Here is a 12,700-nt window from a genome sequence, read left to right as displayed (position 1 = left end):
TGGAGCTGGGAAGGGGCTGGAGCCCCAGGAGCGGCTGAGGGAGCTGGAAAGGGGCTCAGGCTGGAGCAAAGGAGGCTCAGGGGGGACCTTGTGGCTCTGCACAAGTCCCTGACAGGAGGGGGCAGCCGGGGGGGTCGGGCTCTGCTGGCAGGGAACAGGGACAGGAGGAGAGGGAACGGCCTCAGGCTGGGCCAGGGCAGGCTCAGGGTGGACAGCAGCAGGAATTTCTCCGTGGAAAGGGTGCTCAGGCCTTGGCAGGGACTGCCCAGGGAGGTTTGGAGCCCCCATCCCTGGAGGGATTTCGGAGCCCTGTGGATGTGGCACCTGGGGACACGGGGCAGTGCTGGCCTGGGCAGTGCTGGGAGAAGAACTGGACTCGATGGATTTGGAACGGCTTTTCCAATCACACAATTCTGGGATTCTGTGTTTGTGCACCCAGTGGGGCACACTCAGTGAATTGGCCAGGATGTTGCAGAGGCTGGAATTAATTCCATGCTCCCTGCAGCCCTTGGTGCTTTTCCAAGCACCACTTCCAATCGTGCCCGTGATCCCCCCTCAGCTCCTGTTCCCTCTGATCACAAGGAGGGAACTCACACCTGGCCCAGCCCCACTCGGAGATGAATTTATCCAACAGCTTTTCATTTGTGAGAGTTATTTGCTTCCTTGACCAGCTCATTGCTCCTTTTCAGGAAAGCTTCCAAGAATGTGGAGAGACGCTCTCCAGAATCGTTAATCAGAGCAGCGGGAAGATTTATTAACTCTGCTCTCCATGCAATAAACCCATCAGGCTCCAAAGTCAGCTCTGTGCCATCAATTCCTCCTCCAAATTTAAAGGCTGCTAACAAAGGCAGGTCCATCCAGCCAGCCCTGATTTATTGCAGGTGGCTGCAGAATTGTGATCCTGACTCAACTCCAAAATCCAGGAGTAAAATGAGAGCAATCCTTTTTTTCAGTATTAATTACATTAATAAAACTCAGTGATGTTCATGCCAAAGGTTGGGAGTGCAGGGACATCCATGGAACTCTTCAAATGAGCTGCTTTGGTGTCTCCGTGTGTAATTAGGGAAACTCTAAGCTACAGTGTGGGATGTAAATGAACACAAATTAGATCTGTTCTGTAGCTCAGCCACAGGAAGAGCAGAATTTCCCCTCTCACTCAACTGGGCCGCCCAAAGCTGGGGGAGAGGGGAAAAGCATCACCCTAAAATGCAAGTGCCAGGGGGCATTTTTTACCCCAAAGTACCATGGGGTGAGGAATGTGGCTGGATCGGTGTTCAGATTGACTCAGAGAACCCCACATTCCCGATCCAGGACATGACCCCATCCCTGTGGTGCCAGAGATGTCCCTGGGCTGTTGCAGCACCTCCTGCTGCAGTCACACACTGGGCACCCTCTGGACTTCGGGGCACTCCTTTGCTCCAGCCTGAGCCCCTTCCCAGCTCCCTCAGGAATTCTCCAGCCCCTTCCCAGCCCCGTTCCCTTCCCTGGACAGCTCCAGCCCCTCAGGGTCTCTCCAGAGCTGCCCCCGGCACTGGAGGTGCCCCAGCAGTGCCAGCACAGGGACGGGCACTGCCCTGGCCCTGCTGCCACCCCAGAGCTGGCACAGCCCAGGGGCCACTGGCCTCCATCGGCCTCGTGCCCACCTGGGCACCCCGAGCTCGTGTCCAGCCGCTGGCACAGCATCCCCAGGGCCTTTCCCAGCCCCTCTGCCCCAGCCCCGAGCGCTGCAGGGGACGCTGAGACCAACCTGCAGGACCTGGCACAGCCTCCCTCGAGTCTCTGCAGGACGCTCCCTGCTCATTCCCAGGGTCGACCTCAGTTCCCAGTAATCCCCGTGGGCACTGGAAAACCGGGTGTGGAAACTGGATGGCTGCCTGGGAAGGGAGGGGACAGAGGCGCCTGGAGCCTTTTTCCCGTCCCGGGGCGAGGAAACGGCTCCTCCCCGTCCCGCCAGCTCAGCCTCTGTGCCCTGTCCCTCTCCGGGGGGGGTTTAGCCCGATGGCTCCTTAATGAACGCCTTGATCTGACTGCAGGGCTGGCACTTGCATCTCCTTGGGGCCCGGGGTCCCCGGCACAGCTGAACGTCCCCGGTACAGCCTCTGCCACCCCACCACTCCTCACCTCCTCTCCCGGGAGCCCCAGGGGAGCCCACGAGCCTCTGTCCTGCCCTAAAAACCCTGCCCAGGCTGGGAGACCACGCGGAGCCGAGCAGCAGGGGCCCGGAGAGGACGCACAACCCTCCAGATTTGCATCCGCGATGGGCATTGGAATGTCCTGCAGCTAATTAGGAGCCGGACGATTCTCTGGGCTCGTTGAGGAGCGTCAGCTGAAAACTGTAAAATAGAAGTTCAGTGTTTTGCTTCAGGCTTTTTCTAAATAAAGCAGTCCAGTAATTTGGTTTGAAACATGCTTTATTTAAAAATATGCACAATTTGTTTAGAGGTGATTAAAACCAGCGTGAGATAAATGAAGAAAGACCTATTCGGGGCTCAGTGAATCATTTCATTCAAACTGAAAGACTTGGAAATGTTTGCAGCTTCCTAGTCATTACATCAAGGCACACAAACTCTTAGGATAAAAAGGTGATTTTAGAAAGAAGTTGAGAAAACGGTCCCCTCGTGCTTTAGGACTTTGTTAGAGCCAAATCCTGGCGTTCCTGGGAGCCCTGGCCTCAGCCCCGTGCTCACCCTGAGCCCGGTTAATCCTCCTGCCCCCGACTGCTGTGTGCAAAAACACACTAAAAATACTGGGATTAGGGCGTGTGAGGAAGGAGAGAATAGAAACCCCGCTCCTGCTCCCTCTGGCTGCTGCCAGAGCTGCTGGAATTAGCGCCTTGCCTTTAGTCTGGGGTGGGATTTGGTTATTTGGGGGGCAGCAGAGATTGTTTCTGACTGTTGCCTATTTTTAGGAGCGGGGCTTTGCCAAGCTGCTCTGCCATTCCTGTACTCAGTGTCATTCCAGAGCTGTAGGCAGCAGCCACATTCCAGGGATTTTGCCCCAAAATCGGTGGCTTGGGGTAAAAAAGCAAGGACGCAGGAGAAGGAATCCATAAATGTGAAGGGCAGGGAGAGCTGCGGTGGCCAGTGGAGCACCCGGAGAATGTGGAGATGTGCAGCAACCTAAAACCAGGGGGGAGATAACCATCGGCCCTGACCTTGTCTGGCCCAGGCTCTGAAATTCCAGCCTCGTGCCCAGGAATTAAAAATAAGGAGCCCCTTTTGGCAGGCGTTTCATAGAGCCTCACGTGCTGCTTGAGTCTGCTGGGGCTGCCCGGCCATGCCTGAGGAAAACCCTCCCTGGAGAGGATCCTTGGAGCAGCCCCTCTCCTCCCGGGGCTGGTGGACGGCGGGAGGTGGCCCTGAGCTCCTGCCCCACCTCTCCAGGTTGTCTCCTGTGCCTCCGGAGCATCCTCTGCAGGCACCAGGAATAGGCACCCAGGGAGACGGCGCCGCTGGGCCTGGGCCAGTTTCCATGGAAATGCGGAGCTCTGCGTTCTTCTGGAAGGGGAGATGGATGGAGCGATCAGAGTGGGAGACGGAGGGCAAGGAGATGAGATCCACGCTGCCAGAGGGCAGGAATGGATGGGATATTGGGAAGGAGTTCCTGGCTGTGGGGGTGGCAGGCCCTGGCACAGGGTGCCCAGAGCAGCTGTGGCTGCCCCTGGATCCCTGGCAGTGCCCAAGGCCAGGTTGGACACTGGGGCTGGGAGCAGCCTGGGACAGTGGGAGCTGTCCCTGATGGGCTTTAAGGTCCTTCCCACCCCAAACCATTCTGGGATTCCCTGATCCAGTGTTCCATCCCTGGGCTCTCTCCTGTGGCCATCCCAGCAGGAATCACCGCTGAGCCACACTGTGCCCTCCAGCCTCTGGGAAATCCATTGCCAGCTCCAAGAGCTTGGAATGCTGCTCCCTTCTCCATCCCAGAGACCTGGCAGAGGGAGCTCTGGGGTGGTTGCTGAAGAATTTGGGCTCTGGGGTTGGCTTTGGTGTGGCTTTGGTGGGGGTGGTACAAAGGAGCTGGATCTGGAGGTGGGGAGAGAATTCCAGGGTTGGGTGCAGCACCCACACAGCAGCTGGGGAGCTGTGGGTGCTGCAGGGCAGCCGCCCTTGGGTGCCCACCCTGTCCCTGCCCCCTGTGCCACAGGGGTATCAGCAGCACTTCCAAGCGGGATTCCTTTAACATTCCCAATTCCATCGGCTGCTCCGCCCCCGCTGCACAGCAAACCTGAGCAACGGGCAGGGATTCCCAGGGACACTGCTGGCAGTGAGGGATGGGAGTGCTGGGGAGTGGGAAGTGCTGGGGGGTTCTTGTCTTTCCCTCAGCTTCCAGGATCAAAAACCACGTTGGAATTCTAGAAGTGTCTTCTTGAGTATTGAGGATCAGAGCCAACAGAGCTTTTCTCATCTGTGGGAGAAGCCTTGGAAGGGGTCGGTGCTCCCAGCAGGGAATTCCCAGCTCTGCCCATCGGCACAGAGGGGCTCTGCTCCCCAGGAGGAGGGGATTGAGCAGCCCTGGACCCATCGCTCAGAGGCTCTTCTGAACCTGCAAGGCTGGAAACACTGGGAACGCTCCAAAGGCACAGAAACGGGGATTTCTTCTCCTAAAACTGACATCATCTCCCAGCACAGGAAATGGAGAGGGTTCCAAGAGGCATCAGTGGAAAAATCCCCCAAGGAGCACTAAATGTGGGGCACCAGGTGCTGCAGAGGTGCCATGAACATTCAGAGCTTGGAGAAGACATCTGGAACTTGCACTTTTCCCCAGTTGCCTGTGGGCTCTGGGCACACAGCCCCGAGTTTGGCTGCCAAAGGAGCTTTGCCATGAGCCAACCCTGAGCCCATCCCTCTGGAAAAATGAATTCCAGTCTCACATCAGCGCTGCCCATCTCTGCCCTTGCCCCTGCCTGGGGCTGCCTGCTCTTCCCTGCCTTGTGTTTCAGTGGGCAAAGTTATTCCCAGACCTTCCCCCAGCTTCTCTCTGCCTGTGGCAAGGCAAGGCGGGAGGAAGAGGATGATTTTCCTCCTTTCCATGGCAGCTTCTCCCTTAAACAGGGCTGTGAGTCCCAAGAGTATCCAACCCCTGCCAAAACCTGCCAGATTAAGGGGCAGAGATGAGCCAAGCCTCCAAAGATGAAAACCAGGGGAGAAACCAGACGAAGCCGAGAACTGAGGCTGGATTTCCATGCTGTAACCCCAGCTGGGAGCACGGACTGGGGAACTGGGAGGGAAGGAGGCTGCTGAGCCACTGCAGTGGGTTGGTGGCAGCGTGGCAGGACAGAGGTGGCCCTGGGACCCAGCTGGTCGCGGCTCCGGGGGAATCAGCGGGGTGGAGCAGCAGGAGCATCGAGGAGCTGGCCAGGCAGGACCCTGGGCGTGGGCAGGAGCCCAGGGTGGGTGGCCGGTGCCAGGCGGGCGCAGATGGCCGTGCCAGGGGGAGCCCCGGGCTGGCAGCCCCTGGGATGTTCGGAGGGGCTGGAGCTGCCTGAGCCCCTGGAAAGCCCGGAGACACCCCCAGAGACACCCCCAGCTCCCAGCAGAGGCAGAACCAGCCCCTGCTTTGGGGTCGTTCTGCTGCCCCAAGGACACCCCCAGTTCACGGAGGGACCCCAAATCCCTGTGCCTGGCTGACCCTTGGTGGGAAGATACCCACGGGCACCCGGGGAGCTGCCCCAGCACTTTCCAGACCACTGCAGCTCCAAACACCTCGTGCAAAGCCTCCTGCAGCACCTCAAGGGACCGGGGAAAGAGAGAGAGCCCAAAAACCGGGGCAGTGCCTGAGCCTGGTCCCCCCGGGGTGTGCGAGCGGCGGGGGGAGCTGGACACGGCTCGGATTTCCTCCCTGCTCCTTGTGACGACACGATTCCCCCCAGGAAGGCAATCCCGCCTCCTCGGCAGCCAAGGGCCCCTTCTGGCACGGGAAATGCGGTGCCAGCACCTGATCCAGAGCTTGGCTTCGGCCGTGGTCACGTTTGCCATTACCTCATGCGTGGTGTCACCTCCACAGCCACACTCCCTTCACGGACAGTGCCGTCCTAGAGGGTCACTTTAAACTGGGTTGGGTTTTAGCATTTAGAAATGTAATATAAAAAGCTTTTTAATAGAAATCTCTGTTTCTATCAGGCTTAAGGGATGAAAGCATTCATCCAGGGGAGGTGGGGACATCAGACAGGACCTTCACAGCCACTCCTGCACAAGCAGATGAAGGTTTATAAACCACAGAATGGTGGTTGATTTTCTTACCTGGGGAGCTGAACAGTTGCTCCTATTTTAGGATCAGCTCTGAGGCTGAGGGAAGGTTTATGAGAGCAGCCCCTGACCCATGGCTGTGGCAGGAACCTCCCAGGTGTTGCCTAAAAGGAGGGACAGTATTTTCCATGTCTGGGAGATGTGTTGGCAGCAGAGTTGTCCTAGGTGTGCACAGCAAAGATCCTGACTCCAGCTTGGAGACTGGAGATCCTACACACCCCAAAGCCTGACATCCCTGATGGGCAAAATGGGCACAGCCAAATAAAACCAGAGCGACCGAGGCCGGGTGGGTCCAGTGATGCAGCCCAGGGGAGGTGGAGAGGAGATCCAGGACCCCCAGGTCCATCCCTTGGTCGTGTCCCACCGGCATCCAGCACATCCCTCACAGCAGGCTGGGCTGGTGCTCAGTGGCCACAGGTGGAACGTTTCAAACCTGGTCACCGTCCTGCTCCTCCTCATGTCCTGAAGCTCCAAATTCCAGCATCACTGAGCACTGCAGGATGAGATTTGCCTTTGATTTACTGAAACCCACTGTCTGGCCATTGCCCTGGGCTCCCCTCATCTCCTGTGAGGTGGCAGACAGGGAATGGTGGGATCCCACTTCCACACTCTGGTCATTGCCTGGATCTCTCCAGCCCCTCTTTTGTTTCCAGCCTGGCCCTCACGGCTCATTCCCTGAATCCCCAGGGGGGTTGGTGCCTCCTTGCCCCTCTGTGCCAGCGCTCTGGGTGCATTTGCAGAGGCAGCAGCTGCCCCCAGTGAGAGGAGGTGCTTCGAGACACAAATCCCAGTGCTCTGCCCAAGGTGACGCCGTGACTCATCCTGGAGCCAGGAATAGCATGGGAGCAGGGCCCCTTCACCTGCTGCTCCCGGCTGGGGCCTCGCCTGGCACGGCTGTGGGCACGGGGGCACAGCCCCAGCACATCTGGCCCTCCAGCAGGGCTGAGGGCACTTGGAGGCAGGGAAAACAGGCATTTAGGGGAGGCCACCTCCTCCTTCCCATCTCCTTTGCATCCCACAGCTCCCTCCTGCACACCGAGGTCACCTTCTCAGCCGCTCTGTGCTGACAACAGTGGGTTTGTACCCCAAATATTGGTATGAACATCTTCTATGGTGGGGTTTGAGCCCAGCAGCCAAAATACCCAGAGAAAACCTTCCTCTCCCCACCCAAACTGTGCCAGTGACAATCTGCTCCCCAAAGCATCCCTGCTCAGCCAGGATCAGCTCCAAGTCAATGCTGGAGATCTGGAAATCTCCAGACAGCCAACCAGGGGAAGCAGCACGGCCCAGCCTCGCTCCCCACAGAGGCTTCACCCCCGGCAGAGGTTGGGAGTCAGGAGGATGCTCAGGGGAGGACGCGCTGCCAGGATCCCTCCGGGTCCCTGCGTGTGCTGAGCCCGCTCTGAAAGCTTCCCCCTGGAAGATGGTGGGGGTTGCAGGATGGATCTGCCTTCTCCGGCCCAACTCCGCGCCTGCCACACGCCAGCCTGGGTGGGAGCCATGAACTGGGATGACTGAATCTGGAGAGGGAGGGAGCTGGTGACAGCCTTTGCCTTCTCCTCTTGGCCACTAGCTCTGTCGCAGGAGGAGCCGGCATCCACCTCCCGCTCCACATCCAACAAACACGAAATGCCAGCAGAAAGTATCGCAAAATCTGGCAGGGAAAGGAGGGAAGGGAAGGGAAGGGAAGGGAAGGGAAGGGAAGGAGCAACACCGGCACCTTTTGCGCTTCTAGAAGGAACAGGAGCTACAAAAGGCATTCACGGGGAAAAAATAGCACGGGGCGAAGGAGAGCCTGGGGAGATGCAAATGTGGGGGTAGAGCGGCCCACGGTGGGACAGGAGCCAAGGCTGCGGAGCAGGGGCCGGAGCCGCGGGGATGCCCGGCAGCCTCCCAAAAACCGTGGGAGCCGCAGGGGCCGAACGACCCTGGGGGAAAGCAAAGGCTGCGAGCGCAGGCTCGTCCCTGCACACCCGGGTCTTGCACACGCGTGGGCACACCCGTGCGGGGCCGGGCTGCGGGAGGGGATGCTGGGCACACACGCACACAGAGCAGCAGAGATTTGTTAAAAATATCGCGATTATTAGTTAAAAAGAGAGAAGGAAGGGGGGAAAAAACGAAAAACAGAGGGAGAGAAAAGGGGGAGGGGAGGAGGGAAGGGGGAGGGTAGGGGCATCGCGTCACGGGAGAGATTTCCTTATTGGGACTCCCTAGCCTACATCCTGAGTCCATATATGGGCATTTACGTCACGGCAGCCTCACTGGGGACTCCAGAAATGGCTGCGGCGGAAGGTCGGAGCAGCCCCGCTCCCGCTATAAAGGGGGCGGCGGGGAGGGAGCTCCGGGTGTCCGCTCGGGCTGCGCCGCCGCCGGGCCCTGCCTGCCCCCCCCGCCCGGGCCCTGCCCCCGCCCGCCCCCGGAGCGCCCGGGCCCCCCGCCCCAGCACCCCCCGCACTGCCCCAAGCACCCCGGAGCGTCACCTGCAGGGTCCCTGGCACCTGCCCCGAGCATCCCTCGGATCGGTCCGGGCACCCCGAGCGTCCCCCGGCTCATCCCCGAGCACCCCTCGGATCGGTCCGGGCACCATTCCCAGCTCATCCCGAGCATCCCGGGCTCTCCCAGAGCATCGCCCGCCTCGCCCCGAGCATCCCCGGGCTCGCCTGCAGCATCTCCCGCCTCGCCCCTGAGCATCCGCCGGCTCTCCCCGGGCGTTCCGCGGCTCTCCCCGAGCGCCTCCCGGCTCTCCCCGAGCATTCCTGGCTCGTCCCAGCCCGCCCGCCCCGCTCAGGCCGCGTCTCCAGGGAAGATGCTCAACGTTATGGATTTCTCCTGCCCGGATCCGCTTTACTCCAAGTACGAGGAGAGCTGCGAGATGAAAACCGGAGACCTGCAGGGCTTGGGGCAGCCTGAGCAGCAACTTCTGGCAGAGGCCGATTTCCTTGGAGGTAAGGGCGGGAGGGAGCCGGGCAGGGGTGAGGGACTCCACTGGGAGCGATCGCTGCATCCAGGAATCGGGAACCTTCCCCTCCTCTGCCCTCAGCCCCGGGCTGGGGGTTCAACAGTCCCCCGCTAGCTCAGGTTGGGGGTCCTGACGGTCCTGCTGGGGGAGGGGGTGAATCCCAGGGCTCCCTGTGCGGTTCCAGGGACGGAGACCTCGTAGTGACGCAACAGCCTCCCGCTGCTGCCTGCATCCCGCCCCCAGCCCCGCATCCCTCCGGCCCCCTCACCACCGTCTCCTCTGTTTCCAGGTGAGCTGCTGGGTGCCCCCGGCAGCGGCGGGGCCGTGGATTACTCCTTGCTGGGCAGCCAGCCCTCCCCTTCCCTCAGCTACACCGGCAGCTTCTTCATCAAGGCGGTACCGGAGCACCCCCAGGACCAGGAGTCCCTCTTCAACCTGATGTCGGGGATCCTGGGCATCTCCCCCTTCGCCTCTTCCGAGGGCCACCAGAGGCACCTGGATGCTCTTTACCCCTGTCCCGAGGTGGCTCAGAGCCAGCTGGACCTGTACTCGTCCTGCCAGCCTGAGATGAGCGGATCCAGCCCGGCCCCGTTCCCGGAGCAGGGCTACGGCGCCTTCCCTGCGGCCGAGGGGGCTCAGCCCCTGCAGGCACAGCCCGCCCTGGGAAACTCCTCCCAGTGCTTCTTCCAGCCCAAGCTCCTGGACACCAAGCAGGACATCAAGCTGTCCTCCGGCTCCCCACCCCTGGACAAGTTCAAAGCCTCCTGTGCCCAGTGGGAGCCCATCTCCCAGCAGCACCAGGCCTACTTGCCCGCTGGCTTCCAGTCTCCCGAAGGCTTCCCGGCCGCAGAGAGCGGCCAGGGGCTGTTCCACCCGCTGGGCTCCAAGATGGAGACAGTCTTGTCCGTCAGCTGCCAGTCGGAGCTCGGCAGCCTGGCAGAGGACGCTGCCTGCTTTGGAACCCACCTGGGTTTCGGCTGCGAGCCAGAAAACTTCCCAGCCCGCGGGGACTTCGCCGACACCAAGATCCACAACATCCCCGCGCCATTAATGCCGGACTTCGACGCCTCCTTGGCCCAGCCCGAGGTCCTGCCGGGCCTGATGAGCTCCGCCGAGCTCCTCCATCCTCACCCCTCTCCTTCTGTCCCCCCCACGGACTTTCTGGGCCACCCCGCGTCCTCCTCGCTCCCCTCCCTGCTGCCTGCCACCCCTCCCGCCCTGGCCGAGCCCAAGAAGAAGACGCGCCGGAGCAAGTGCTCCTCCAAGTGCTTCTGCCCCAAACCCCACGAGAAGGCGTTCGCCTGCCCGGTGGAGAACTGCATCCGCAGCTTCGCCCGCTCCGACGAGCTCAACCGGCACCTGCGCATCCACACGGGCCACAAGCCCTTCCAGTGCCGCATCTGCCTGCGCAACTTCAGCCGCAGTGACCACCTCACCACCCACATCCGCACGCACACGGGCGAGAAGCCCTTCTCCTGCGACACCTGCGGCCGCCGCTTCGCCCGCAGCGACGAGAAGAAGCGCCACAGCAAGGTGCACCTCAAGCAGAAAGCGCGGACCGAGGAGAAGCTCAAGGGCTTGGGGTTCTTCTCCGTGGGGCTCTCCTTCGGGACACTCTGAGCCTCCAACCTGAGCGCTGGCAGGCGGCGTTTCCCGAGGTCCCCCGAGCGTCTCACGGGAGAGCCGGGGTGGGAATTCCCTCCTGGGTGGCCCTGGAGGAGAGGCGGCGGCGGAGCCGTGCCGGGCACCAGAGGGGCCCGCAGGAGGCGAGGCGATGCCGCGGGGCCGGACCGCTCCCTGCGGGGATGGGATGTGGCAGCCCCGGCCGCCCGGAGCCATCTCCGAAGCGCAGGGACTGAGCCATTTTACAGCTCCTGTTCCAAGGAGGGGAAAGGAAAACCCGTGTACAGACAGCAATCACCACCGAGGTGGGTTTTTTTGGACACTCTGCGTTCGTAGCGCCCGGGCTGTGATTTCCCAAGCCAGCACTTCGCAGGATGCTCCTGGCTGGAGATTTTCCGGCCGGCACGGTTGGGGCTGCGACTGCTCCGGTCCTTTCTCCCCAGGGAGAGAGACGCCACCGGGCTCTGGCAAACGGTGCTAACAGCCCTTTGGGAAAGGTGGTTTCAATATTATTATTATTATTATTACTATTATTAATAATATTATTATTATAAATATTATTAATATTATTATTATCATTCGGTTTGTAAAAAGAAAAGGCCTCTATCAGGAATATTTCAAATTTGTGTCTATTTTTCTAATTAAAGATTTGAGCTGATCCAAGCCCGCGCTGAGGTTGCTCTCTGCCTTTCCATCCTGTATTTCTGTTGGGTTTTTGACCTCTGCTGCTGCATTTTGGGGAAAAAAGGTGCTTCCATAATTAACAGGGAGAAAAAAATCCGTCAGTGCAGTGGGGTGGTTGGTGACACCTCCTGAGCAGCCCCAAATCCCAGGTGGGGGTTCATCCCAGGAGAAGGGTTTTGTCCTGGGGCAGAGCAGGGATCCCTGCTCCTTGCTGCTGCGTCTCCCTCCAAACACAGGACGTGGCTCCGGGTCTGTTCCGATGGGGCTGAGTCCTGGAGGAATCTGCCCCTCTCCCATGGGGACCCCAAAGCCCAGCCCAAAGCCCCCAGCCTGGGCTCCTGGTCCCCAGTGGGGTGTGGACGTCCCACACGCCCTCGGCTTCACCCTCAGGAAATGGGATCAGAGACATCCCCATTCCCCATTTCCCACCTGGCTCAGCCCCAGGGCTGGAGAGATCCAGGCAGCACCAGGCAGGCAGGATGGGGACCCCTGCACAAGGGGGGGGGGGGGTTTGCTCCCTGCCTTTTGGAATTTTAGATGGTGAAGGGATGCTGGTTTCCCTCTCCCAGGAATGGCCGGGGGCCGGGTGGCACAGGAGACGCTGCTGCAGCCAGGAATGTGCCTTCCACGGAAGAACCTCCCTCCCCTGCTGGTTAAAAATCAGTTATCATCACAAAATCCCAACATCTCATCCTTCCAGAGGGAGATGCTCAGATGAGGTGTGCCGAGCTCTGGTCTCCGTTAATCAGGAGAAGGTGCCTGTGGGAATGGAGGCAGCGGGGCCGGGGCCCCTTTGTTACCGATGCTCAGGTGATTGAGGGGTGATGGTCCTTTCCTTGCAGAGGGGAAAACTGAGGCAGGGAAGGGACACGGCTGTAATCTGCTCTTTCCTTTTCTGATGGATTTTGTCCCCTCCAGCAGCCCTGGAGAGGGGGGATCTGCCCCCCAGCCATACTGTGAAGGAGAGAGAGGTAACCCCGTCTTACTTCCCCATGCCCCTCAGCCCTTTGTCAACATGTGGGCTGGAGCATTCTGGGGCTAAACACCAGTAATCCCAGCAGAATCCAGTGTCCCAGGTATCCCAGCAGCATCTGAGCTTGCATGGAGTCAGAGACCCTGTGGAGTTGGGCTGGGAGGCTGGGCAGGGGATGGGGGGATGACAGTAAAGACGGGATGTGGGAAGGGGCCA

General features: G+C 60.2%; 1 protein-coding gene across 1 annotated transcript; it reads left to right on the top strand.

Moving 5' to 3' along the window:
- The first annotated feature begins 8,661 nt into the window (after window positions 1-8,661).
- On the top strand, window positions 8,662-11,485 carry EGR4 (early growth response 4). The gene is made up of 2 exons (XM_042021966.1): window positions 8,662-9,190; window positions 9,494-11,485. The coding sequence occupies exons 1-2, from the start codon at window positions 9,052-9,054 to the stop codon at window positions 10,822-10,824; spliced, it is 1,470 nt and encodes a 489-aa protein (XP_041877900.1). The 5' UTR covers window positions 8,662-9,051; the 3' UTR covers window positions 10,825-11,485.
- The last annotated feature ends 1,215 nt before the right edge of the window (window positions 11,486-12,700 follow it).

This window comes from Corvus kubaryi, unplaced genomic scaffold, assembly GCF_017639235.1.
Source record: "Corvus kubaryi isolate FWS band 111438036 unplaced genomic scaffold, C.kubaryi_AGA036_p1.0 37182, whole genome shotgun sequence".
Taxonomy (NCBI): domain Eukaryota; kingdom Metazoa; phylum Chordata; class Aves; order Passeriformes; family Corvidae; genus Corvus; species Corvus kubaryi.
Note: the sequence above shows the minus strand (reverse complement) of the source record. Positions and strands in the feature narration are given on the sequence as shown.